The sequence below is a fragment of the Heterodontus francisci genome, chromosome 7, assembly GCF_036365525.1.
Source record: "Heterodontus francisci isolate sHetFra1 chromosome 7, sHetFra1.hap1, whole genome shotgun sequence".
Taxonomy (NCBI): domain Eukaryota; kingdom Metazoa; phylum Chordata; class Chondrichthyes; order Heterodontiformes; family Heterodontidae; genus Heterodontus; species Heterodontus francisci.
In genome coordinates this window covers 50,911,901-50,939,053 of record NC_090377.1, presented here as the reverse complement: position 1 = coordinate 50,939,053, position 27,153 = coordinate 50,911,901, and the positions used below count along the sequence as shown (strand labels likewise).

Here is a 27,153-nt window from a genome sequence, read left to right as displayed (position 1 = left end):
GAATGTATTCGAATATAAACATCTCCATGGCAACACTGCATTATTCAGTTATCAGACTGCATATCAAAATTTATAAAGCAGGAAGCTTAGAATAAATGAAACAACATATTTTATATATATATATATATATATATATATATATTTACCTTTTCAGCTATCATGAAATCATATCTGAGTGCTTCCCTTGTGCAAACGGCTCCCAGCAAAAAAACAAACACTAAATACAGGAACCACCTGCAATGAAGAAAATGTAGTATACAAGTTATTTTATTTTAAACCACTTAATTAGATTGTACTTTTCAAAAAGGCCTCAAGTTATAACTCAATGTGTCATTTGTTCAATATTAAATTGAAACACTACTGACTTATCACTTCACTTGATAGACAGTATTCATTTTGTGATGTCATTATTATTAAATGAAGGACTACAATCGCATTTCTGCACCCAATCTGTGGAAATTATTGAGCTTCTTTACCTGGTAGCTGTAAGTCTCCCGTGTTTCACAGCCATTCAGTAAGGTGCTGAGAACACAGGCCTTGTAAACCATCAGGTTGGTCCCAAGAGTCAGCTTGGTGTCATCCTATGCGTGTTTCACGTGTCAACCAAAGGTGGTAGCTGCTTTCCCTATGCGTGTATCGAACTCTGCATCAAGGGACAGATTGTCTGTCACCGTGGACCTAAGGTAGCAGAATTTGCTAAACACTTCCAGTGGGGTGTTATTTAATGTGATCGGGACAGACATACAACACCTTGTCCCATGACCCTGCTGAGTATTTCCAGCATTTTTTGTTTTTATATCAGTGTAGAGGAGCTCTCTGATCAGGACGCAATGTGCTTTTGTCTTCGCTTTCAGTCTTGATAGATTATAAAGCTTGCTGTCTGACCTAATGTGCAAATAGATTCTTTCCATATCTACAGGCAAGGCAAAGGTCAGGAGCATGGAGACTAAATGGTCAAACAGAGTGGGGCTAGGACACAACCCTATTTCACTCCATTCTTCACTCTGAAACTGTCGCTGTCTGCAGCACATTATGAGTATATCCTGACAGGACAAAATCACAAATGCAGCAGTCCTCTCAAAGGCAGAGCTCCCAAGTGTGTTGGCACTAATCAAACAGTGGATCAGACACATCTGCAGGATGGAAGGCCGTTGCATACCCACGGGCCTTCTGTATGGTGAGGTAGCTGGGGCCAGACGACCAGTGGGGCCCCCAAAGCTCCGCTTCAAGGATGCTTGCAAGTGTGACATGAAGGCCCTAAATGTCGATCATCACACCTGGGAGTCATTAGCTAGTGAAAGAGGGAAATGGTGACACATCCTGTGGACTGTTGTGCACTGACACGATGACCAGTTGCTACAGCAGCTTGGCAACAGGCACCAATGTCATAAACAACAACTCACAGCGTCACTTGGCAGTTACACGTGCAGCATTTGTGGCAGAACCTGCCTCTCAAGGACTAGCCTTCACAGTCATCAGCAAATGTGCACCAAGAAAAGACACCCCACCTAAACAGATTGTTCTGATGTAGGGTCACTGACCTGAAACGTTAACTCTGCTTCTCTCTCCACAGACGCTGCCAGACCTGCTGTGTATTTCCAGCATTTCTTGTTTTTATTTCAGATTTCCAGCATCTGCAGTATTTTGCTTTATTATATAAATGGATTGTTTGCTGTGTGTCCATCATCTTTCGTAGATAGAAGGATACCAACAATAACTCAACCTATTTCCCCAATTTACTTTACCCTTGAAAGTTTACAGAAAATAAGATTGATAGATTCTATGTTGTTGAAAAGACCGGGCTGTACTCAAAGCTGTTATTTTTAAAAATAAAACCACCTATGTGCTTTTATCACTGAACAGGTACTTCTTCTTTGGCCTCCTTGTCTCGAGAGACAATGGGTAAGCGCCTGGAGGTGGTCAGTGGTTTGTGCAGCAGCGCCTGGAGTGGCTATAAAGGCCAATTCTAGAGTGACAGACTCTTCCACAGGTGCTGCAGATAAAATTGGTCGTCGGGGCTGTTACACAGTTGGCTCTCTCCTTGCGCTTCTGTCTTTTTTCCTGCCAACTGCTAAGTCTCTTCGACTCGCCACGCTTTAGCCCCGCCTTTACTGACTCCCACGATTTGTGATCAATGTCACAGGACTTCGTGTCGCATTTGCAGACGTCTTTCAAGCGGAGCCATGGACGGCCGGTGGGTCTGGTACCAGAGACGAGCTCGCTGTACAATGTGTCCTTGGGGATCCTGCCATCTTCCATGCGGCTCACATGGCCAAGCCATCTCAGACGCCGCTGACTTAGTAGGGTGTATATGCTGGGGATGTTGGCCACCTCGAGGACTTCTGTGTTGGAGATACGGTCCTGCCACCTGATGCCAAGGATTTTCCGGAGGCAGCGAAGATGGAATGAATTGAGACATCGCTCTTGGCTGACGTACGTTGTCCAGGCCTCGCTGCCGTAGAGCAAGGTACTGAGGACACAGGCTTGATACACTTGGACTTTTGTGTTCTGTGTCAGTGCGCCATTTTCCCACTCTCTCTTGGCCAGTCTGGACATTGCAGAGGAAGCCCTTCCCATGCGCTTGTTTAATTCTGCATCGAGAGACAGGTTACTGGTGATAGTTGAGCCTAGGTAGGTGAACTCTTGAACCACTTCCAGAGTGTGTTCACCAACATTGATAGATGGGGCATTTCTGATGTCCTGTCCCATGATGTTCGTTTTCTTGAGGCTGATGGTTAGGCAAATGCATTGCAGGCAGCCGCAAACCTGTCGATGAGTCTCTACAGACACTCCTCAGTGTGAGATGTTTATGCAGCAACGTCAGCAAAGAGGAGTTCCCTGATGAGGACTTTCCGTACTTTTGTCTTCGCTTTTAGATGGGCAAGGTTGAACAACCTGCCACCTGATCTTGTGTGGAGGAAAATTTCTTCTTCTGAGAACTTGAATGCATGTGAGAGCAGCAGGGAGAAAAAAATCCCAAAAAGTGTCGGTGCGGGAACACAGCCCTGTTTCACGCCACTCAGGATTGAAAAGGGGTCTGATGAGGTGCCGCTATGCTGAATTGTGCCTTTCATATTGTCATGAAATGAGGTGATGATACTTAGTAGCTTTGGTGGGCATCCGATCTTTTCTAGTAGAGACCACGTCTGCTGACGAGGTCAAAGGCTTTGGTGAGATCAATGAAAGCTACGTAGAGGGGCATCTGTTGTTCGCAGCATTTCTCCTGTAGCTGGCGATGGGAGAACAGCATGTCACTGGTGGATCTCTCTGCTCGAAAGCCACACTGTGCCTCAGGGTAGACACGCTCAGCCAGCTTCTGGAGCCTGTTTAAAGCGACACGAGCGAAGACTTTCCCCACGATGCTGAGCAGGGAGATTCCACGGTAGTACTGATGACTATGGTAAAGGCTAATGTTATTAGCACTGTTGAGTTTACTGTAATATTAAGGTCAATTTTCCTGCTCTGTGTGTGTGTGTCTACCAATTCAGGAGGTGCAATGGTATGGAAAAAGGGGTAGAGACCCAGCATGACATGCATTTCTGGTGAACAAGTGAACTGGCATAGTAAATTCCTGACTGTTTCAGCACAAACTTACAAACGTGATGAAGCAAGAAGTGATCTTCCATCTAATTTTCCAACCTTTTGCTCGGTGCATGCCATTTCTAATTACGGCCCATATAAACCAGTTTTGGCAAAGGTTAAGTTGTCTTTTCAGCCTTCTAAAAGCTTGCAGAATTTTTGTCACTTTATTTTGCCAGTTCCATTTTAATTGGCCTCATCCCTTTAAATTCCACTTACAAGTAGTTTTTAACTGTCAACAATAGTGTGTTCTCAACCTGTCCATATCTACACCTGAACTGGTGAATATTTATGCAATTAAATGACCTAGGTATTGTAAGTGCCATCATTCTGATGGGATCGGTACCAATGTTTTCGGAGGACCAGGGGACTGCTGGGTAAGGAAAAAGGTATAGATTTGTGTGGTTTAAAATCTCTTTCTTTTAGTTTCGGTGACTTCAGCGTTGATAGCAACGGAGGTGCGTGAACGGGCTTACAGCTGTGAAGTCAATTTCAGCGTAAGTTTAAAAGGGAATTCCCTTTTGTTTTCGGAGGACCAGGGGACTGCTGGGTAAGGAAAAAGGTATATATTTGTGTGGTGGCTGTACCCGAGACACTACACGTGTAGTGTCTCCCACCCACCCTCCTCCTCTAACCAAAAAAAAAGGACTCTGGTGTGTTGATAAGGTAAGCTTTTTATTTAGGAAGTTCTGTCCGTTGGATTGCTAACCTAACAAGTTTTGACTTTTTGTTTTTTTTGGTTTTTCAGTAGATTTGTTGGGAATTTGGAATAGTGGGAATGGAGGTTAAGGCAGTTGTATGTTCCTCCTGCAGAATGTGGGAGGTAAGGGTCGCCAAGAGTGTCCCTGCTGACTGCATCTGTGGGAAGTGCACCCAACTCCAGCTCCTCGAGAAGCGCGTTAGGGAACTGGAGCTGGATGAACTTCGGATCATTCGGGAGGCGGAGGAGGTTATTGAGAGGAGTTATGGGGAGGTAGTCACACCTCAGGTAAAAGAAGTAGGTAGATGGGTTACCGTCAGGGGAAGGAGAGGGAACCAGCAGGCAGTGCAGGGATCCCCTGTGGCCGTTTCCCTCAACAACAGGTATACCGTTTTGGATACTGTTGCGGGGGACGACTTACCAGGGGTAAGCAATGGGGTACAGATATCTGGCACAGAGGAGCAGAACATTAGTCATTGGGGACTCCATAGTTAGGGGAACAGATAGGAGGTTCTGTGGGAACGAGAGAGACTCACGGTTGGTATGTTGCCTCCCAGGTGCCAGGGTTCGTGATGTCTCGGATCGTGTTTTTGGGATCCTTAATGGGGAGGGGGAGCAGCCCCAAGTCGTGGTCCACATAGGCACCAACGACATAGGTAGGAAGAGAGATGGGGATTTAAGACAGAAATTCAGGGAGCTAGGGTGGAAGCTTAGAGCGAGAACAAACAGAGTTGTTATCTCTGGGTTGTTGCCCGTGCCACGTGATAGCGAAGCAAGGAATAGGGAGAGAGAGGAGTTGAACACGTGGCTGCAGGGATGGTGCAGGAGGGAGTGTTTTGGTTTCCTGGATAATTGGGGCTCTTTCTGGGGTAGGTGGGACCTCTACAAACAGGATGGTCTTCACCTGAACCAGAGGGGTACCAATATCCTGGGGGGGAGGTTTGCTAGTGCTCTTCGGGGGGGTTTAAACTAATTCAGCAGGGGAATGGGAACCTAAATTGTAGTGCCAGTGTACAGGATGTAGAGAGTAGTGAGATCAGGGATATGGTTACAAGGACGCAAGAGGGCACTGGCAAGCAAGAACCTGGTTTAAAGTGTGTCTATTTCAACGCCAGGAGCATCCGGAATAAGGTGGGTGAGCTTGCAGCATGGGTTGGTACCTGGGATCTCGATGTAGTGGCCATTTCGGAGACATGGGTAGAGCAGGGGCAGGAATGGATGTTGCAGATTCCGGGATTTAGATGTTTCAGTAAGAACAGAGAAGATGGTAAAAGAGGGGGGGGTGTGGCATTGTTAATCAAGGAGAGTATTACAGCGACAGAAAGGACGTTTGAGGACTCGGCCTCTGAGGTAGTATGGGCTGAGGTTAGAAACAGGAGAGGTGAGGTTACCCTGTTGGGAGTCTTTTATAGACCTCCGAATAGTTCCAGAGATGTAGAGGAAAGGATAGCGAAGATGATTCTCGACAGGGGTGAGAGTAACAGGGTAGTTGTTATGGGGGACTTTAACTTTCCAAATATCGACTGGAAATACTATAGTTCGAGTACTTTAGATGGGTCAGTTTTTGTCCAGTGTGTGCAGGAGGGTTTTCTGACACAGTATGTAGACAGGCCAACCAGGGGCGATGCCACATTGGATTTGGTACTGGGAAATGAACCCGGCCAGGTGTTAGATTTAGATGTAGGTGAGCACTTTGGTGATAGTGATCACAATTCGGTTAGGTTTACCTTAGCGATGGGCAGGGACAGGTATATACCGCAGGGCAAGAATTATAACTGGGGGAAAGGAAATTATGATGCGATTAGGCAAGATTTAGGATGCGTAGGATGGGGAAGGAAACTGCAGGGGATGGGAACAATCGAAATGTGAAGCTTATTCAAGGAGCAGCTACTGCGTGTCCTTGATAAGTATGTACCTGTCAGGCAGGGAGGAAGTTGTCATGCGAGGGAGCCGTGGTTTACTAAAGAAGTTGAAGCGCTTGTCAAGAGGAAGAAGAAGGCTTATGTTAGGATGAGACGTGAAGGCTCAGTTAGGGCGCTTGAGAGCTACAAGCTAGCCAGGAAGGATCTAAAGGGAGAGCTAAGAAGAGCAAGGAGAGGACACGAGAAGTCATTGGTGGATCGGATCAGGGAAAACCCTAAGGCTTTCTATAGGTATATCAGGAATAAAAGAATGACTAGAGTTAGATTAGGGCCAATCAAGGATAGTAGTGGGAATTTGTGTGTGGAATCAGAGGAGATAGGGGAAGTGTTAAATGAATATTTTGCGTCAGTATTTACAGTAGAGAAAGAAAATGTTGTTGAGAATACTGAGATTCAGGCTACGATGCTAGATGGGATTGAGGTTCACAAGGAGGAGGTGTTAGCAATTTTGGAAAGTCTGAAAATAGATAAGTCCCCTGGGCCAGATGGGATTTATCCTAGGATTCTCTGGGAAGCTAGGGAGGAGATTGCAGAGCCTTTGTCCTTGATCTTTATGTCGTCATTGTCGACAGGAATAGTGCCGGAAGACTGGAGGATTGCAAATGTTGTCCCCTTGTTCAAGAAGGGGAGTAGAGACAGCCCTGGTAATTATAGACCTGTGAGCCTTACTTCGGTTGTGGGTAAAATGTTGGAAAAGGTTATAAGAGACAGGATTTATAATCATCTTGAAAAGAATAAGTACATTAGAGATAGTCAGCACGGTTTTGTGAAGGGTAGGTCGTGCCTCACAAACCTTATTGAGTTTTTCGAGAAGGTGACCAAACAGGTGGATGAGGGTAAAGCAGTGGATGTGGTGTATATGGATTTCAGTAAGGCGTTTGATAAGGTTCCCCACGGTAGGCTATTGCAGAAAATACGGAAGTATGGGGTTGAAGGTGATTTAGAGCTTTGGATCAGAAATTGGCTAGCTGAAAGAAGACAGAGGGTGGTGGTTGATGGCAAATGTTCATCCTGGAGTTTAGTTACTAGTGGTGTACCGCAAGGATCTGTTTTGGGGCCACTGCTGTTTGTCATTTTTATAAATGACCTGGAAGAGGGTGTAGAAGGGTGGGTTAGTAAATTTGCAGATGACACTAAGGTCGGTGGAGTTGTGGATAGTGCCGAAGGATGTTGTAGGGTACAGAGAGACATAGATAGGCTGCAGAGCTGGGCTGAGAGATGGCAAATGGAGTTTAATGCGGAAAAGTGTGAGGTGATTCACTTTGGAAGGAGTAACAGGAATGCAGAGTACTGGGCTAATGGGAAGATTCTTGGTAGTGTAGATGAACAGAGAGATCTTGGTGTCCAGGTGCATAAATCCCTGAAGGTTGCTAACCAGGTTAATAGGGCTGTTAAGAAGGCATATGGTGTGTTAGCTTTTATTAGTAGGGGAGTCGAGTTTCGGAGCCACGAGGTCATGCTGCAGCTGTACAAAACTCTGGTGAGACCGCACCTGGAGTATTGCGTGCAGTTCTGGTCACCGCATTATAGGAAGGATGTGGAAGCTATGGAAAGGGTGCAGAGGAGATTTACTAGGATGTTGCCTGGTATGGAGGGAAGGTCTTACGAGGAAAGGCTGAGGGACTTGAGGTTGTTTTCGTTGGAGAGAAGGAGGAGGAGAGGTGACTTAATAGAGACATATAAGATAATCAGAGGGTTAGATAGGGTGGATAGTGAGCGTCTTTTTCCTCGGATGGTGATGGCAAACACGAGGGGACATAGCTTCAAGTTGAGGGGTGATAGATATAGGACAGATGTGAGAGGTAGTTTCTTTACTCAGAGAGTAGTAGGGGCGTGGAACGCCCTGCCTGCAGCAGTAGTAGATTCGCCAACTTTAAGGGCATTTAAGTGGACATTGGATAGACATATGGATGAAAATGGTATAGTGTAGGTCAGATGGTTTCACAGGTCGGCGCAACATCAAGGGCCGAAGGGCCTGTACTGTGCTGTAATGTTCTAATTCACACCCATTTAGCACTGATTTATACCAGTCGATGAAAATCAGGATGCAGACATTCATCTCAAGCGCACAATTTATTTTGGAGTCAGGTTATGTCAAGGAATCAGAAATCATTCAAGTTAAGCATCAGTAGTTAGTCCATTGCACTTGATTTATACCCAAATTACACTATGCATTTACTGAAATCTGTAGTACCAGCAGAGTATTGCAGTTAAAGTCGGAAGCAGTCGTCTCCACCTGAACTGATGATTTTCAGACATGCTCTGAGAACCAGTGCCATCTGGTCTGCAAAATGGAATGGCTGACTCTGACAGACAAGAACACAAGAAATAGGAGCAGAAATAGTATGGCCCAGCGAGTCTGCTCCGCCATTCAGTACAATTATGGCAGAACTTGGGCTTCAATTCTACTTTCCTGCCTGCTCCCCATATCCCTTTATTCCCTGCAAGACCAAAAATCCATCTATCCCAGCCTTAAATGTATTCAATGATGGAGCATCCACAACCCTCTGGGGTAGAGAATTCCAAAGATTCACAACCCTTTGAGTGAAGTAATTTCTCCTCATCTCAGTCCTGAATGATTGGCCCCTTATTCTGAGACTGTGTCCCCACGTTCTAGGTTCCCTGACCAGTGGGAACAATCTCTCAGCTTCTACCCTATCGAGCCCTTTCAGAATCTTGTATGTCTCAATTAGATCGCCTCTCAATCTTCTAAACACCAGAGAATATAGGCCCAGTATACTCAGCTTCTCATCATAGAATAACCCCCTCTTCCCAGGGACCAATTTAGTAAATCTTCGCTGCACATCCTCCAGTGCAAGTATATCCTTTCTTAAATGTGGAGACCAAACTGCCCAGAGTATTCCAGCTGCAGTCTCATCAAAGACATATACAATTTTAGTAAGACTTCTTTATTCCTGTACTCTAATCCCCTTGCAATAAAGGCCAACATGCCATTTGTCTTCCAAATAGCCTGCTGCACTTGCATGTTAACTTTGTGCTTTCCTTGTATGAGTACCCCCAAGTCTCTCTGCACAGCAACACTTATCAGTTTCACACCTTTTAAAAAATACTCTGCTTTTCTGTTTTTGCAACCGAAGTGAACAACTTCACACTTCCCTACATTATACACCACTTGCCATCTTGTTGCCCACTCACCTAACCTAGCTACATCTTTTTGCAGCCTCTGCAGCTCCCTGCAGCTTACCTTTCCACCGAGCTTTGTGTTATCAGCAAACTTAGATACCTTGCTCTCTGTCTCTCCATCAAAGTCATTAATATAGAGTGTAAATAGCTGAGGCTCCAGCACTGATCTTTGCAGCACCCCACTATTCACTGCCTGCCAACTTGAAAATGCCCCATTTATGCCCACTCTCTGCTTCCTATCTGTTAACCAATCCTGTATTCACGCTAATATATTACCCCCAACACTATGAACCCTTATCTTGCTATTAGTCTTTTATGTGACACCTTATCAAATGCCTTTTGAAAATCCAGGTATACTACATCTACTGGTTCCCCTTAATCTACCCTACTATTTACATCCGCAAAAAACTCGAATAAATTTGTCAGACAGGATCTCCCTTTAGTAAAGCCATGCTGACTTGTTCTAATCATACTATGCTTTTCCAAGTGCAATGTAAGACTTCTTTAATAATAGTTTCCAGCATCTTCCCAACGACTGATGTTAGGCTAACTGGCCTGTAGTTCCCTGTTTTCTCTCTACCTCCTTTCTTGAAAAGCGGTGTAACATTTGCCAACTTCCAATCTGACAGGACCATTCCTGAATCTAAGGAATTCTGGAAAATCAAAGCCAGTGCATCCACTATCTCTGCAGCTATCTCTTCTAGAACCCTTGGATGTAGGCCTTCTGGTCCTGGGAACTTGTCAGATTTTAGTCCCTCAAGCTACGACGGCTACAAAGAAGAGCATGCAAGAACAGATCATCACAAAAGCTTGTCCTCATGTTGTTTTATGTGTTGATGCCACTTTCCCACATGAATTCATTTGCTAAAGCTGCAGGGTAAATCAGCCAGCAGTAAGGAGACAAATATCCAGATATCGGTTCCTACCATTTTCTCAATATCAGCTACAGTAGTATAAAAGTGCTACTAAATTACCTTTGCAATCTACCACACCATTTTCAGAACAACAACACTCAACATAACGAATACCGAGCTCATACAAGATGTATTCCAAGTAGGAATAATGCCAATACAAATGTATGAAGTTATAATGGATTAGTACAAATGTTGCTAACCTTCAAGGATAAAAGTGTAACTGTTCAGAGCATCTATCTCTGACAGGAACACCAAATGATTTTTAATATCCTGTTTATTCTGGCAAGTTTGTGCTGATGTGAATCTAGCACTGACTGCATTCTGCAACTTAATGGACACCATTCCGAATCTCATTCTCCAGTCACAGTATAGGACTGGGTACGAAATTTGGCATGATGTACATGAATGCACTCCCCTCCACATGTAGATCTAATATCAGTAGAAATTTGGGTGTGATGTGGTATGCATGGCACAGCTCGCTCAAGCCAACATTTCCTTTGTTTGTTGGCATCTGTTCTGATGATTAACTGTTTGATAGTCTGAAAACAACCTTATGTTCAAGCACATGCATTTTATCCTTAAACTTTTAAAATTTCCACTGCAACTTATCCAACTGTTTGAATTTCTAGAAGTATGGAACACTATTGGAAAATTTGTTGCTTTATTTTGGACACAAGGAGCTGGACTTTATCCTCTGTCGGACCCCTGGTAAAATTTCATGGTGAGCAGCCAATTAACTGCCCGCCGTCAGGCCACTGGCCCCTTAAGGGACAAGCTCCGGCCTCCAGAGCTGCTAGCCAATCAGAGGGCCACCATCTCTGCAGTACCAGCAGTGCCACCGGGAGCGGTGGCCACTGCCATTATTGCAGAAGGCCTTCAGCACCAATGATGTCAGAGACTCCAGGGTGCAGCTAAATGGGGTCGCCGGGGCCAATTGGGCAGGCCCCAGCGAGGGGATGGGGGACTGGTGAGGGTGGAGGGGGTCGTGCCGCAGGGACAGCCATCAATTCCGTGGGGTACCCTCCACGGGCCCCTGATTACCCACAGAGGAGGGACCCCCCTCCCACCGCCGGGCCTGCTAGGAGGCTGCCAGGTCTTACCTAGCGGCGTCTCCACGTGGCAGCGGGCCCCTCCATCTTTAGTAAAATGGGAGTGGAGGTGGGAAGATGCCCTTAAGTCGCCATCAATTGTCCATTTATGTGGCTCAATTGGCCTTGGGTGGGAGGGCTGTCTTCCTACTTCTTCGTTGAAGACAAAATGGCATGGGGGCAAGACAAAATTGGGCACGCCACCCTTTGCCTTTTTGTGTGCCCCCCCTCTGTTCTCGTCTCCAAGGGCAGGATAAACTCCTTCCCAAGATCACACAATGATGGGGTGCAGCTGGAAACAATGGGAACAGAATGTTTGATGAAGTTGATTTTAGTAGTACTTGAGAGCAAAGAATGACTTTGAAATGTCACTGGGTTGCCAAACCAGAAATTCTGCATGTCTGTGTACCTGCTCTTGCAATCCTGGATTAAAAAGTAATGGTGAACTGTACTTGAACTTCTGCGTAAAAGAGAATGAGCCAGATTTTCACAGGCAGCCAAGGGCGGGAATGGCTGCAAGCGATCTTGGAGGTCCACAGTGGGTCCCACGTCTGGAAGGGAAGCTGGCAGTGAGGGTTGGGTGCAATTAAATGCCTGTTGAGCTCATTAAAGAGCTCATTAACAGGCTTGTCAGTAGTAGTGCACAATTTCTAATAGCTGGGAACGGGGAAGACACCATATGGGGAATACACAAAGTTGTGAAGATGTGAACAGTGTGGAGAGCCATAAGGGCTATGGGAAGAGCTGATTAAAAGACTGCAGAGGCAACAAATAAAGCTCAGCTGCTTCAAAAATGCCACAGAGTGGCCATTGCTGGAGCTGTAAGAGTTGCTTTCTCAGTGGTGAGTGTCAGGAAACCAGAGAGAGATGTGAGGCTGCTGGTATCACTTGGGCATCTGGGGTTGGCAGGGAAAGGTTTGGTGAATGCACAAAGCCCAGCTGAAGGAGTTCAGATGGGAACAGGCTACTCTGACATTGGACAGAACAGCCAGGATTAGTTGTGGCAGAACCTCCTGGACAGCTGAAGGTCAGAGGAGAACAGCGGGAGGCCGCAAGGAAAGGAAGGCACTACCCAAGATATTGGATGCACAGCCCAAGAGTCAGCTACCTACAAATGACAGAGCACCAGTGCTGTAGGAGCCTGCACCTATCCAGGCAGATGGTCTTGGTCCTGTGTACTCTGATCCACAATGATCCCAATGGCATTCCCCTACCTGTAGCCGTCAAGGTCTCTGTCGCTCTGACGAAAGATCACCGACCTGAAACGTTAACTCTGTCTCTCTCTTCACAGATGCTGCCAGACCTGCTGAGTATTTCCAGCACTTTCTGTTTTTATTTCAGATTTCCAGCATCCGCAGTATTTTGCTTTGATTTATGCATGTGTGCGCTCACTTTCCTGGCAGCTGTCATGACTCCTTCATCCTCCGCCAGTCCAGGCTGCCTCAGCTCTCACTCCATCCACCAAAGTGCATGACTGGCTCCAAGAGAACAAGGGAAATCTCTTGAAGTTGGTTATTCACCTCACTACGGGAGCCCCAGCCAGCGGCACAGAGGTGAAACAACCAACGCCACCTGCTCAGCAGGCCAACAATTGAGCAGGCCATCAGGTTTCTTGAAGGTGCGATTCCGACACCCTCCAATACCCATCTGCGCTCTCTATAACATGGTCCTCCAGAGAGGTGTGGACCTTGAGGACAGTGAGGCCCTGGAAGGAGGTAGCTCATTGGGGAGAAACAAGAGGTAAGAGAGGAGGAGGAAAAGGGGGCAGAGGGGGATAACACTGAAAAGAGAGGTGCCCCTGCTGCACAATGAGGTGGTCTCCTCCTGCCACCTTCCAGGAAGAGGACCTCCCTCCTCACCCTCATGGCCTCCAGCATTAGATTAAGATGAAGCGAGGGTCTACCCTGCCCCGTCCCTAGTGCCAGGCTTCCAGCTCCTCTGTGACATCTTGATTCCCTCTGGTGCTGTAGAAGGCAGATCTCTCCCTCAGGACAACCAGCAGCATCAGTGATGGGTGTCATGGAAATCTATGTCAGCCACACACTTTATCTGACCCACTACCATTTACAATTGCACTGGTTCTAAAAGGACAGAAAACCTATCTCCATATAAATTATGGGATTACCCTTCCGAAAATTGCAATCTGAATCAGCTTCCAGAGCAGGCAGCTTTCTAAACCAAAACCAGACTCCGTTTCTGTTTCCCGGCTCCATAATGAAAATCCAGCCCTATGTGGTTCAAGAAACAGCGTCATCAAGGAGAGAGTTTTACTTTATTGCTGGTATTCCTTTCTGGCGATACAGACAACTTTAAAAGCTCTTATGTCCTTGCCAATAAATGGAGGCCTGAGAAACACCAGGAGCTCTTGCATGATGCATATCTCTTTAGAACTATAGACCCACAGAAAAATTACAGCACAGAAGGAGGCCATTCAGCCCATCGTGTCTGCACCGGCCGAAAAATCTAGCCACCCAATCTAATCCCACCTTCCAGCAACTGGTCCATAGTCTTGCAGGCTACATCACTTCAGGTGCATGTCCAGGTACCTTTTAAATGAGTTGAGGGTTTCTACCTCCACCACCGTTCTTGGCAGTGAATTCCAGGCACCCACCACCCTCTGGGTGAAAACATTTTTCCTCATGTCCCCTCTAATCCTTCTACCAATCACCTTAAATCTGTGCCCCCGGTAACCGACCTCTCCGCGAGGGGAAACAGGTCTTTCCTGTCTACTCTATCTATGCGCCTCAGAATTTTGTACATCTCAATTACATCACCCCATCAGCCTCCTCTGTTCCAAGGAAAACAACCATAGCCGAACCAATCTTTCCTCATAGCTGCTACTGTCAAGCCCTGGCAACATTCTTATAAATCTCCTCTGTACTCTCTCCAGAACAATTATGTCTTTCCTGTAATGTGGTGACCAGAACGCCTAACCAGCATTTTATACAGTTCCAGCATTACATCCCTGCTTTTGTATTCTATACCTCGGCCAATAAAGGAAAGCATTCCATAAGCCTTCTTCACCACTCTATCTACCTGTCCTGCCACCTTCAGGGACCTGTGGACATGCACTCCAAGGTCTCTCACTTCTTCTAACCCTCTCAATATCCTCCCATTTATTGTGTATTCCCTTGCTTTGTCAGCCCTCTCCAATTGCATTACCTCACACTTCTCTGGATTGGATTCCATTTGCCACTTTTCCGCCCACTCAACCAAACCATTGATATCATTCTGGAGTCTACAGCTATCCTCTTCACTAACAACTACATGGCCAATTTTTGTGTCATCAGCAAATTTCCCAATCATGCCTCCCAAATTTAAGTCCAAATCATTAATATATATCAAAAACAGCAAGGATCAAAACACTGAGCCCTGTGGAACGCCAATGGAAACTGCTTTCCATTCACAAAAACATCCATCGACTCCTGCCCTTTGTTTCCTATCACTGAGTCAATTTTGGGTCCATCCTGCCACATTTCCCTATATCCCATGGGATTTCATTTTTCTGACCAGTCTGCCATGCGGGACCTTGTCAAATGCCTTACCAAAATCCATGTAGACCACATCCACTGCACTACCCTCATCAATCCTCCTTGTTACCTCCTCAGAAAACTCAATCAAGTTAGTAAGACATGGCCTTCCCTTAATAAATCCATGCTGATTATCCCTGATTAACTAATTGATGTTGTAGAAGGGAGAATCTGCTGTATGGTGTCAGCCTTTCTTAGCAAGTCCACTGATTTGGATTGCAGTGTGTTTAGGAGCAGCAGACATGTTTTCTCTGGAATCTGCTAAATTTGGCTGCAATATTCCATCATTTTCCTACTAGCTTGCTTTAGATAGTTGGCAACATGAAGGTCAAACTTTCTAAACATTATTGCTTATTTCCCAGCAGGCACAGAGGCTGGAACACTGCTACATCACCTCTAGAACACAAACCCAAAGGGATGAAAGACACAACAAGGCATCTATGTGAAATAAGTTTGCAAACTTTTAGTTGAGTTCATAATAGATATGAACAGAGTGCCAAACTGACCAAGATTCAGCTCAAAACGGGCACCAGATTATTAGTCTTACTCGAAGTGCCCACAAGAATCGCTGCTTTGGCAACTGTAACATTCGAGACTCTTAAGGAAAAAAATAGCTTAATATTTCCTATATAAAAATGTACTGGATTGTTATTTTCAGATTTCTATTTTATTTATTCTTTTAAATTCATTTCAAGGGGATGTGGACATCGCTGGCAAGGCCAGAATTTGTTGCCTATCCCTACTTGCCCTTGAGAAGGTGGTGGTAAGCTACCTTCTTGAACTGTTGCAGTCCATCCGGTGCAGATACAACCACAGTGCTGTTAGGGAGGGTGTTCCAGGATTTTGATTCAATGACAGTGCAGGAACAGTGATATATTTTCAAGTCAGGATGGTGAGTGGCTTGGAGGGGAATTTGCAGATGATGGCGTTCCCATCCATCTGCTGCCCTTGTCCTTCTAGGTGGAAGAGGTCATAGGTCATGTGGCATGCTTGCCTTCATCGGTCGGGGAATAGAGTATAAAAATTGGCAAGTCATGTTGCAGCTGTACAGAACTTAAGTTAGGCCACACTTAGAATATTGCGTGCAATTCTGGTCGCCACACTACCAGAAGGACATGGAGGCTTTGGAGAGGGTACAGAGGAGGTTTACCAGGATGTTGCCTGGTCTGGAGGGCATTAGCTATGAGGAGAGGTTGGAAAAACTCGGATTGTTTTCACTGGAGGTGGAAGGGCGACATGATAGAGGTTTACAAAGTTATGAGCGGCATGGACAGAGTGGATAGTCAGAAGCTTTTTCCCAGGGTGGAAGAGTCAGTTACTAGGGGACATAAGTTTAAGGTGAGAGGGGCAAAGTTTAGAGGGGATGTGCGAGGCAGGTTTTTTACACAGAGGGTGGTGAGTGCCTGGAACTTGCTGCCAGGGGAGGTGGTGGAAGCAGATACGATAGCGACGTTTAAGAGACATCTTGACAAATACATGAATAGGAAGGGCATAGAGGGATATGGGCCCCGGAAGTGCAGAAGGTGTTAGTTTAGGCAGGCATCAAGATCGGCGGAGGCTTGGAGGGCCGAATGGCCTGTTCCTGTGCTGTACTGTTTTTTGTTCCTTGTTTGTTTGGAAGGTGCTGTCGAAGGAGGCGTGGTGAGTTGCTACAGTGCATCCTGTATATTACACACTGCTGCCACTGTACATCGGTGCTGGAGGGTGTGAATGTTGAAGGTGGTGGATGAGGTAGCAATCAAGCAGGCTGCTTTGTCCTGGATGGTGTCGAGCTTCCTGAGTGTTGTTGGAACCGCATTCATCCAGGCAAGTGGACAGTATTTGCCTTGTAGATAGTGAACAGGATTTGGAGAGTCAGGACGGGGGTTAGTTGCTGCAGAATTCCCAGCCTCTGACCTGCTGTTGTAGCCACAGTATTTATGTTGCTGCTGCAGTTCATTAACCCCCAGGATGTTGATAATGGGGGATGCAGCGATGTTAATGTCGTTGAATGTCAAGGGGAGATGGTTAGATTCTCTCTTGTTGAAGATCGTCATTGCCTGGCACTTGTGTGGCACGAATGTTATTTGCCATTTATCAGCCCAAGCCTGACTGTTGTCCAGGGACTGCATATGGGACACAGACTGCTTCAGTATCTGAGGAGTTGCGAATGGTACTGAACATCGTATATTCATCAGCAAACATTCCCACTTTTGACCTTATGATAAAGGGAAGATCATTAATGAAGCAGCTAAAAATGGTTGGGCCTAGGATACTACCCTGAGGAACTCCTGCAGGAATGTCCTGAAGCTGAGATGATTGGCCTCCAACAACCACAACCATCTTCCTTTGTGCTAGGTATCACTCCAACCAGTGGAGAGGTTTCCCCCTGATTCCCATTGACTTCAATTTGGCTAGGGATCCTTGATGCCTTGCAAATGCTGTCTTGATATCAAGGGTAATCCCTCTCACATCACCTCTGGAATTCAGCTCTTTTGTCCATGTTTGGACAAAGCCTGTCATGAGGTCAGGAACTGAGTGACCCTGGCGGAACCCAAACTGAGCATCTGTGAGCAGGTTGTTGCTGAGTAAATGTTGCTTGATAGCACTGTCGACGACACCTTCCATCACTTTTCTGATGATTGAGAGTAGACTGATGGGGTGGTAATTGGTCGAATTGGATTTGACCTACTTTTTGTGGGCAGGGCATACCTAGCAATTTTCCACATTGTCGCGTAGATGCCAGTGTTGTCATCATACTGGAACAGCTTTGCTCGGAGTGCAGCTAGTTCTGCAGCACAGGTCTTCAGTACTACAGCCAGGGTGTTGTCAGGACTCATAGTCTTTGCAGTATCCAGTGCTTTCAGCTATCTCTTGATATCACGGAGAGTGAATCGATTGGCTGAAGGCTGGCTTAACTTTATGATTACAGATTACAATAAGTGTTGCTTGTTTTAATTTTCTGATTATATGAGAGACTAACAACCAGAATTAATTGAAAAATAGCTGATACCAGCATCGAGCAATCCTATATCAGCTACAGCAAAGGTAATAAAGCACTTTCTACACTACTACTCACATGAATTAACAGCAATCTCAATCTGTCTGCATTGCACCAAAATGATATTTCAGTTCCAAATACTGATTATTACATAAAGTTAAACTACATTGCAGATGTGCTTTGCAATGCAACAACAAAATACACAGTTTATAAAGTCTCAATGAATGAGCATTGTAAACGAGGACAATATGCAGAGAGCCTGCCTCCAGTAGAAATACCAGGCTATAGCGCTGGCTACAGTAAACGAGTAATAATGTGCCAAGTATCATATCAAATTCAGCAACTATGTTTGTGCTGAAGAATTACTTCCATTTTATATGTAGTCAAATAGTCCAAAAGTTGTCATAAGAGGTTTACTGTAATGCATAAATATATACTCACAGTTCAAGAATCTACATTTCTATTTTTTCTATTGGAAGATCACAGCTATTTTAGGCTGCTTTAAAACAGAGACGCTTTCAATATGCCCTCTACAGAATTAGTGCTGTTCAAAATTATGCTCGCTTAGTACACATTCTCATGTAGCTATAACTTATTTCAATTCTATGATTATCATGTTGATTGTATATAATTTGGCCATAATCAGCCAAAGCTCTATGTTTGAAAAACCATCACCAGACATTTAATTCATCCACATAGCATAGCCACAAATGCCGAATAGAATTGAAAACAGATTGATCGTATCCGAGAACATGGCTCAAGCATATGTAGCATTCCCTCTTATTTATAGAATAACTATAGTCATTAGAACTTACGAGACGCCAACAGCTGCTAGTGATCCAACAGGGATGTTGGATGCAGGTTTCTGGAGGTCTCCACTCATGTTGAATCCTGCCATCACACCTGAAGATAACAAAAATCAAAGTTCATAAAGTAATATCACATTACTAGTACTTGTGTATCACCCTAAGCTTAAATGCTTCACACAATCAATTACCCAGCAGTGCAATAACAGTTAATATGTAAGCAAATCTAGCAGCCATTCTATGCCACGTGCAGTTGTTAATATAGTTACTATGGAATCCACATCCCCTCCTGCCTCATATAAACAATATGGCTTCCACAGCACCCTGAACCTCAGTCAATAATGAAGAGCTCATCTTTAAGTAGTTGCAATATAAAAATGCTATAAAGATGCTTGCAGCAAGGTCATCCTGGAAAGCAACTTTTCCTGAAATGCATTCATACACACATTCACAACTAATATGCACAAACCCTCAAATACACACCAACAAATACTTGCACACATGCATAGTGCTCAATAGTTTTCATGGCCTTTCTGCCTAAATATTTTTTGATGAAACACGTGAGTTTTGAAGTAAAATCTTCAGAATGTTTTTATTCATTTGTGGAATGAGGGCTTCGCTGGCTAGGCCAGCATTTATTGCCCATCTCTAACTGCCCTTGAGAAGGTAATGGTGAGCTGCCTTCTTGAACCACTGCAATATAAATATACATATGAAAATGTGCAAAGATGATTAACAGAAGGAAATATTTCTGAAATGAAAATAAACAAGATCCTTCTGAAGTGCACTGGAAGAATGCAGGCAACAGCCTTGAGAATTATCTGCTATGACTAGGTAAGATGTATTATGGTAACCAGACATTCAAGACAAACCTTCAATCCGTGCTATTTAAAGATAAAGAAAAAATCCTGCTGCATTTTTGGACAAAATGCTAAAAGGCATGAAATTATTTTATTCCCTCAGTTTTAACCACATTGAGGACTATACACTAAGTTGCTAGAAGAGGAATTTCCCACTGGTCTCAACTTGGCATTCTCTGTTGACTCATCCACCTTAACAACATAAACATTTCTACGAACAGGCAGGTTTATTCACTGATAAGCAAAAATGCGTGATTATAACCAAGTTATAATAATTGACAATTACTGCCTTAAACTATTGGAAGTAAATCTCATTTTCTGTCAATAATTTCTTCCTCCCATTCCATAAAGAGCAAGGTAATATCCACTGCAAACAAACACAGATACTTAGGAGTTGAAATTGGTCCTGAAATTGAACAGCAGGACTGCTTCCAAAGTGATCTTAAGGCCTGAAAGAGGTGAAGACTGGCATAGAAATTGAGTGGACATGTGGAATTTTGTAAGCCATGTTACTGGATTGCAGGGTTTCATGGTGAAAGATTAGCTGAGGCTTTGCCAACATGTCCTTGATTTTCATTAATGAGGAATTCTTTCACGTGCAAGAACTAGGTCTACAGTTAAATCCTTGCAAGGGCTGCAATTGAACCCACTTCCAACACAGGAGATAGCAACGGCTTTGACACAAATTATCAAATCCTCTCTAGCCACAGGAGAGGTACCAGAGGATTGGTGGACAGCGAATGTGGTACCATTATTCAAGAAGGGTAGCAGTAATAAACCAGGTAATTACAGGCCGGTGAGTCTAACATCAGTGGTTGGGAAAATATTGGAAAAAATTCTGAGGGACAGCATTAATCTCCACTTGGAGAGGCAGGGATTAATCAGGGATAGTCAGCATGGCTTTGTTAGGGGCAGATTGTGTCTAACTAACTTGATTGAATTTTTCGATGAGGTGACTAGATGTGTCGATGAGGGTAAAGCAGTAGATGTAGCATACATGGATTTCAGTAAGGCTTTTGATAAGGTCCCACATGGGAGATTGGTTAAGAAGGTAAGAGCCCATGGGATCCAGGGCAATTCGGCAAATTGGATCCAAAATTGGCTTAGTGGCAGGAGGCAGAGGGTGATGGTCGAGGGATGTTTTTGTGATTGTAAGCCTGTGACCAGTGGTGTACCACAAGGATCGGTGCTGGGACCCTTGCTGTTTGTAGTGTACATTAATGATTTAGACGTGAATTAAGCAGGTATGATCAGCAAGTTCGCAGATGACACGAAAATTGGTGGTGTTGTAAAAAGTGAGGAGGAAATCCTTAGATTACAGTGAGGTATAGATGGGCTGGGAAGATGGGCGGAACAGTGGCAAATGGAATTTAATTCTGAAAAGTGTGAGGTAATGCATTTTGGGAGGACTAACAAGGCAAGGCAATATACAATGGATAGTAGGACCCTAGGAAATACAGAAAGTCAGAAGGATCTTGGTGTACTTGTCCATAGATTACGGAGGCAGGAGCACAGGTAGATAAGGTGGTTAGGAAGGCATATGGGATACTTGCCTTTATTAGCCGAGGCATAGAATATAAGAGCAGGGAGGTTATGATGGAGCTCTATAAAACGCTAGTTAGGCCACAGCTGGAGTACTGCGTACAGTTCTGGTCACCACACTATAGGAAGGATGTGATTGCACTGGAGAGGGTGCAGAGGAGATTCACCAGAATGTTGCCTAGGCTGGAGCATTTCAGCTATGAAGAGTGACTGAAAAGGCTAAGGTTGTTTTCCTTGGAGCAGAGAAGGCTGAGGGGGGACATGATTGAGGTGTACAAGATTATGAGGGGCATTGATAGGTCAGATAGGAAGAAACTTTTTCCCTTAGTGGAGGGGTCAAGAACCAGGGGGCATAGATTCATGGTAAGGCGCAGTTTAGGGGGGATTTGAGGAAACATTTTTTTACCCAGAGGGTGGTTGGAATCGGGAACGCACTGCCTGAAGAGGTGGTGGAGGCAGGACCCTCACAGCATTTAAGAAGTATTTAGATGAGCACTTGAAACGCCATAGCATACAGGGCTACAGGCCAAGTGCTGAAATATGGGATTAGAATAGTTGGGTGCTGTATGGCCAGCCCAGACACGATGGGCCGAAAGGTCTGTTTCTGTGCTGTATAACTCTATGACTCTATGACAAAGGGACTAGAGGTTCCTTTGCTTTCCTGCCTGAAATTGAGTGGACATACGTAGAAAACAGGGAATTGAATGGGGGGGTGCGGGGAGAGAAAAACTGGGCACTGAGGCTAATGGCAAGCTCAATTTCTCTTGCCTGCCAGGATGGAAGCTGGCTACACCTTCCTGCTGTGCCATATGCAAGTACAGATGGAGATACAGGGCCTAAGAAGGTGCCTCATATCCCTAATTACTGTTGCCAATCCAAAGACTTCCCACAAGTGGTGGTAAGCCCCGTAGGATCTTGATGTCCTCTACGTCACTGCATGGAAGAAGAGGGCCTGGCAATGGAGAAAATTGCAAAGAAAGAAAAAATATAGTCTCATTGTTTGATGCTTTGTAATTGTAAAGGGGTTTGATAGGGTAAACATGAGAAACTGTGTTCACTTGTGGGTGAGTCTAGAATAAGGGGACATAAATATAAGATAGTCACTAACAGATCAAGATAAGAACTTAGGAGGAATTTCTTTATTCAAAGAGTGATGATAATGTGGAGCACAGTCATATGGAGTGGCTGAAGCAAATCGTACTGATGCATTTAAGGGGGACTTGATATATACATGAGATAAAGGGAATGGAGGGATAAAGGGCAGAGTGTCAACAGTCAGAGTAAGAGTCAGAGGGCACTATTGAAATCAGCAGTAAGGGTCAAAAGTTGAACAAAGATTCAATATATAATTTTACATTGGACTCATATCCAGAGGGTAGCTTATTATTACACTCCAATTCAAAGTGAAGCCTATTACTGAATGCACATTTAGCAGAAGTGGATTCTCTTCCAGACAGTACGCTATAAGTGGACTCTTTTTATAGGCAGCTGGTTATTGGACTCCAAATCATAGGGTAACCCGTTATTAGTCGGCATTTAGGGACAGCCTGTCACTGGACTCCCATTCGGGAGGAAGCCTGCTAATGCATGCAGCTCCCATTAGGATGGCGGCACAGTGGCGCAGTGGTTAGCACCGCAGCCTCACAGCTCCAGGGACCCGGGTTCGAATCCGGGTACTGCCTGTGTGGAGTTTGCAAGTTCTCCCTGTGTCTGTGTGGGTTTTCTCCGGGTGCTCCGGTTTCCTCCCACAAGCCAAAAGACTTGCAGGTTGATAGGTAAATTGGCCATTATAAATTGTCACTAGTATAGGTAGGTGGTAGGGAAAATATAGGGACAGGTGGGGATGTTTGGTAGGAATATGGGATTATTGGAGGATTAGTATAAATGGGTGGTTGATGTTCGGCACAGACTTGGTGGGCCGAAGGGCCTGTTTCAGTGCTGTATCTCTAATCTAATCTAATCTAATCATAACCCAACCTTCATTCTGGGGATAGTCTATTATACTGGGGACAGAGTAAGGATTCCTCCAATGACTCAATAGGTTAAGTTGAGGAGTGTATCAACAACTCCTACTGCACCAGTGTGGTACATATAATGAATTGCATTGCCAATTCTCGTCCAAGATTGTGACATATGCAAACAAACAGCATTCAAATACGAATAAGCACTCATATTATCTTACCAGTAGCAGTAGGAAAGAAGACACCAAAAACTGTGAAAAAACTTTCTTCTGGGTTGTAGTCTGGGAATGTGTTGTTTAAGAGCAGTTCTTCACTGTATCCCACAAATCCAAAATCTAAGGAATTAAATGGGAAATTCATTTTTATTTCATATTTTTTGAAAATTATGAAATTAAAAGTCAATCCTGAATCTTTAACTGGTTTATGGATGTAATATCATACAATACTTAGATTCCATATTTTTAAGAAATGTCACATAACATGAAGAAAGCATAAAACCAGAGTCGCAGCTACCTCATAGTCTTAGCTGGCTATGTCAGACTGAGTCACATATGCCAGTAGGCCCCAGGTTCAAACCCTGGACTGACTGCGGATGACATCTGGGATAGCCAACAGCGTACTACAATTGACCTTAACTCTCGGAATTAGAAAGAAGATAACTGGTTCCTGGTTACTATCATGACCTCTGCTGAGATTGGAAGCTGGGTAAAGGAAAATTCTGGCTTAGCATTGATGCCCCCATGGTAGAAAGTCCTTCCAACACTCACTGTCACTGTCAAGGATCACAACTGAATTATTGACCCCCAGGGCAAAGTACTGGGGGAAACTTGTCCCTGTAGAACCACATCCCAGCAAGGTCAACATCTTCAGGAGAGGAGGAGGACTGGAGTTGGGGCGGTGAGGGGGAGGAGTAGGCAGATTGTGTAGGTGGTGAACATTGGCAGAAAATCAATAAACCATGGCTGGAATTTTACAGCCCCCAAACAAGCAGGCTGGTGGTGTGAGGGGTGTAAAATTGAATGGGAGACGCGGTGGGGGGGGGGGCATTCCCGACTCCCTTACGCCCCCACTGCAATTCTACTTGGGGTGGCAGTGGCGTGAAACAGCCCGCCCGTCTCAGTGGCACTGCTGGGACTAAGAGCTGCCAGCCTGCCAATGGCAGCTCCATTAGGGAGGACTTCCTGTCTCAAGGAGGTGGAAGTCCCAACCAAGACCAATTAAGGGTCTGGGGAGCGAAAAATCCCCACCTGGCTCCCCAGGCCCTACGAAGGCGGGCTCGCCACCAGCTTTTTGGCCGGTGGGCAGGGTCTCCCACCCAATGTAAAATTATGGCCCATGTTCAGTTCCATCGAAAGAACATTTTCATTAATTCTTAACCCATATCAATAAAGGTGTCAATTTATTTGAATGACTTAAGAAATTGTTTAATAAAAGTTTTAACAATTATCAAGAATCCTCAAGTCTCATACACACGAACAAATGGTATTGCAACATAAATTCATTGGGAGTAATTCTCCTTAGCAATCTCATCTAAAATACACTCAGAACTTTTAACCCATATGTTGCACATGTTATAAAATCAGGTACTGATTAGGCCAAAGAACCTCCAACTGATTTAAGTCTTCCCTCCTGAGGTAAATAACTGAAAGAATCTGATTAACATATATGATTGATAACTTTAATGAAACAAGAAATGATAATTGTTACTGAGAAGTTGGGAGTGATTTTCAAAACAGACGTGAAGTCAGCAGAACAGCTGTTCCATCCACTTGTTGGTACTGGTGTGAAGCCAAGCCATTTTGGGACCTGAGCCTCATAAGCATACTGCTGGTACCCTCTTCCTCAGGAGGGACCACAATAATGCTGCCAAAGTCCAGGAGAAGTCACAGCCAGAAGATGCCAAAAAGTTAAGTTATTTAACTTGTTTAAAAATTTCCTTTTGGGGCTAGGAGGAGCATGAACAAAGTTGAGACCTCTGCTGCCTTGAGCTGCCCCCATCCACACCTTCCCCTCACCAATCATAAGGCCTTCTTGAAACCTGCTTCCTTGTGACTTAGGTGACCATTGGGCACTATTCTTTCGGTCATTGCTGGTAGTGTCCTGCCGACTGACATTCCATGCCCACCCACCAGCCTGTTGCCGCATTCCTTTGGTTTCAGGTGGGCAATTGACTGGAGACATAGCATTTGATACCCAGGCCTCACAGTGCAGAGGTTTGTCACCAACACCCCCAACTGCACTTGATCCCACTGCTGTGGTTGATGCAGAATTTATGTGCCTTAAGCTGAAGAATCTCAAAATGAAAATATTTTGTGTATTTATGCTATTTTTTTTTAAATTTCTATTTATAAAGTCCGATAAACATTTTCCTTCATTACAATGGAAACATCGCACATTCTGTAAAAATAACAGTGTCAACTCCCACATATATAACCATCACCCCAAAATTCCCCTACTATTTCCTTTAATTTGCTACCACTTTCGTTACTATTGTTTAGCTCCAGTCACTACAGGAAAGGCCTGTGGGTGAGAGTGACACATGGAGGGTTGTCAGTGAGACATCCATGTAATGCTCACAATCCCACAGATTGCTTATGTCTGGCTTCCAACTCTGGCAAATAAGAAGTAACTTCAGCATATGATTCATAACAAGATACAATGTGAAGATGATTACTGTGTGTATTTATTCCTCAATCAAAATAGTTAAAAACAGATTATCTAGTAATTATCACATTGCCGTGTACAAATTGGCTGCCACATTTCCTACATTAAAACAGTGACCACACTTCAAAAGTACTTAATTGGCTGTCAAGCACCATGAAGTTGTGAAAAGTGCGATATAAATGTGAGCATTTCTGTTTTCTTTCTCGACAGTGACAATGTCACTCAAATATCTCTGTCACTTCAAAGCTACTCTAAATATATAGTTGGACAGCCACAATTTTAGCTAGTCAAAAGAATAGCAGGATACTGTCCCTCAAAATAGGACTCTATATAACATAAGGTCCAAATGTGTGAAGGAGATGGGAATGTATTAAAATGGATTAACAAATGGGTGATTGATAAACAATTGAGTAATAGTGCCTGGTCAGATATCTGATTGGCAGCCAGCTACCAGTGGGATGACAGAAAGTTCTGTGTTGGGCCTGCTGTTGCTTCTATTTTTTTTACAACTAATTCAGAGGAAGAAATTGTGTCCAGATTTGCATACAATACCAGTTTTGGAACAGTGGCAAATGCTGAATATCAATGTGCATATTCAAAAGGAACTTGACAAGTTTGATTAGTGAGCAAGGAACTGGCAGATGCAATTTACTATCGGGAAATGTGTTTTTACGGGGTACAGGTGAATTTGACGTGGATTATTTGCTATATGGGAATAATCTTCATGTATCTGAGCAGGAGAGATCTTGGGACTTTAGTGGACACATCACTAAAACCATCAACACAATGTTCCCAGACTGTTTGGGGTGATATGTGTAACATAGAAATCCAGAGACATCATTGTAAAACTGTATTTGGCCTTGGTGAGATAATGGCCAGGATTTTGTTCTCCTCCCGATGTCAGACTCTATGTATGGCGGGGGTGGCCAGAAGATCAGAGCGACAGCGGCCGCCATGGAACCCGTCGCCGGGATTGCCAGGCTGGATCTTACTGGCAGCGGGGAAGCTCCAGGGCGGGCCTTCCGCCGCTCTGCAACGAGATCCAACTTTACATATTTAAATTACCCGCTTGCATGAATTAAAGGGAGAACCGGAGCGATCTTACCAGCAGTTCCAGATCTTCAGTGCGACGTGCAGCACTCACGCACCTTCACTTTCCTGTCCAGGAAAAGCTGGACTGAGGTGGGGAAGGTGGGGAGCTCTGCATTTGTAGTGTAGTGGGCGGGCAGAGGTGGGGTGGGAGGGGTGAACTCTGCATTGTAGTGTTGTTATGAAGGTGTTTTTGTTAAAAAAAATATCTTTGAAAGGAATTTACAGTTAAACTGAATAAATGTTGGACCAGGTTTTTTTTTTTTTAAATCATCAAGGGAACACAATTCCTTCCTCTGAATAAATAGTAAAATATTAGAAGCAACAGCAGGCCCAACACAGAACTTTATAATTTATATAAATGACTTGGATAA

General features: G+C 44.5%; 1 protein-coding gene across 3 annotated transcripts in view; it reads right to left on the bottom strand.

The window, feature by feature from the left end:
* The window catches only part of slc12a8 (solute carrier family 12 member 8), a 163,025-nt gene that overhangs the window by 52,636 nt on the left and 83,236 nt on the right, over positions 1-27,153 (bottom strand). For all 3 annotated transcript variants that reach the window (XM_068034496.1, XM_068034497.1, XM_068034498.1), the window contains exons 6-8: positions 23,248-23,361; positions 18,673-18,760; positions 147-234 (exon numbers count right to left, since the gene is read on the bottom strand). In XM_068034496.1, coding sequence (XP_067890597.1) covers positions 147-234; positions 18,673-18,760; positions 23,248-23,361 — 290 coding nt within the window. The remainder of the gene's footprint in view (positions 1-146; positions 235-18,672; positions 18,761-23,247; positions 23,362-27,153) is intronic.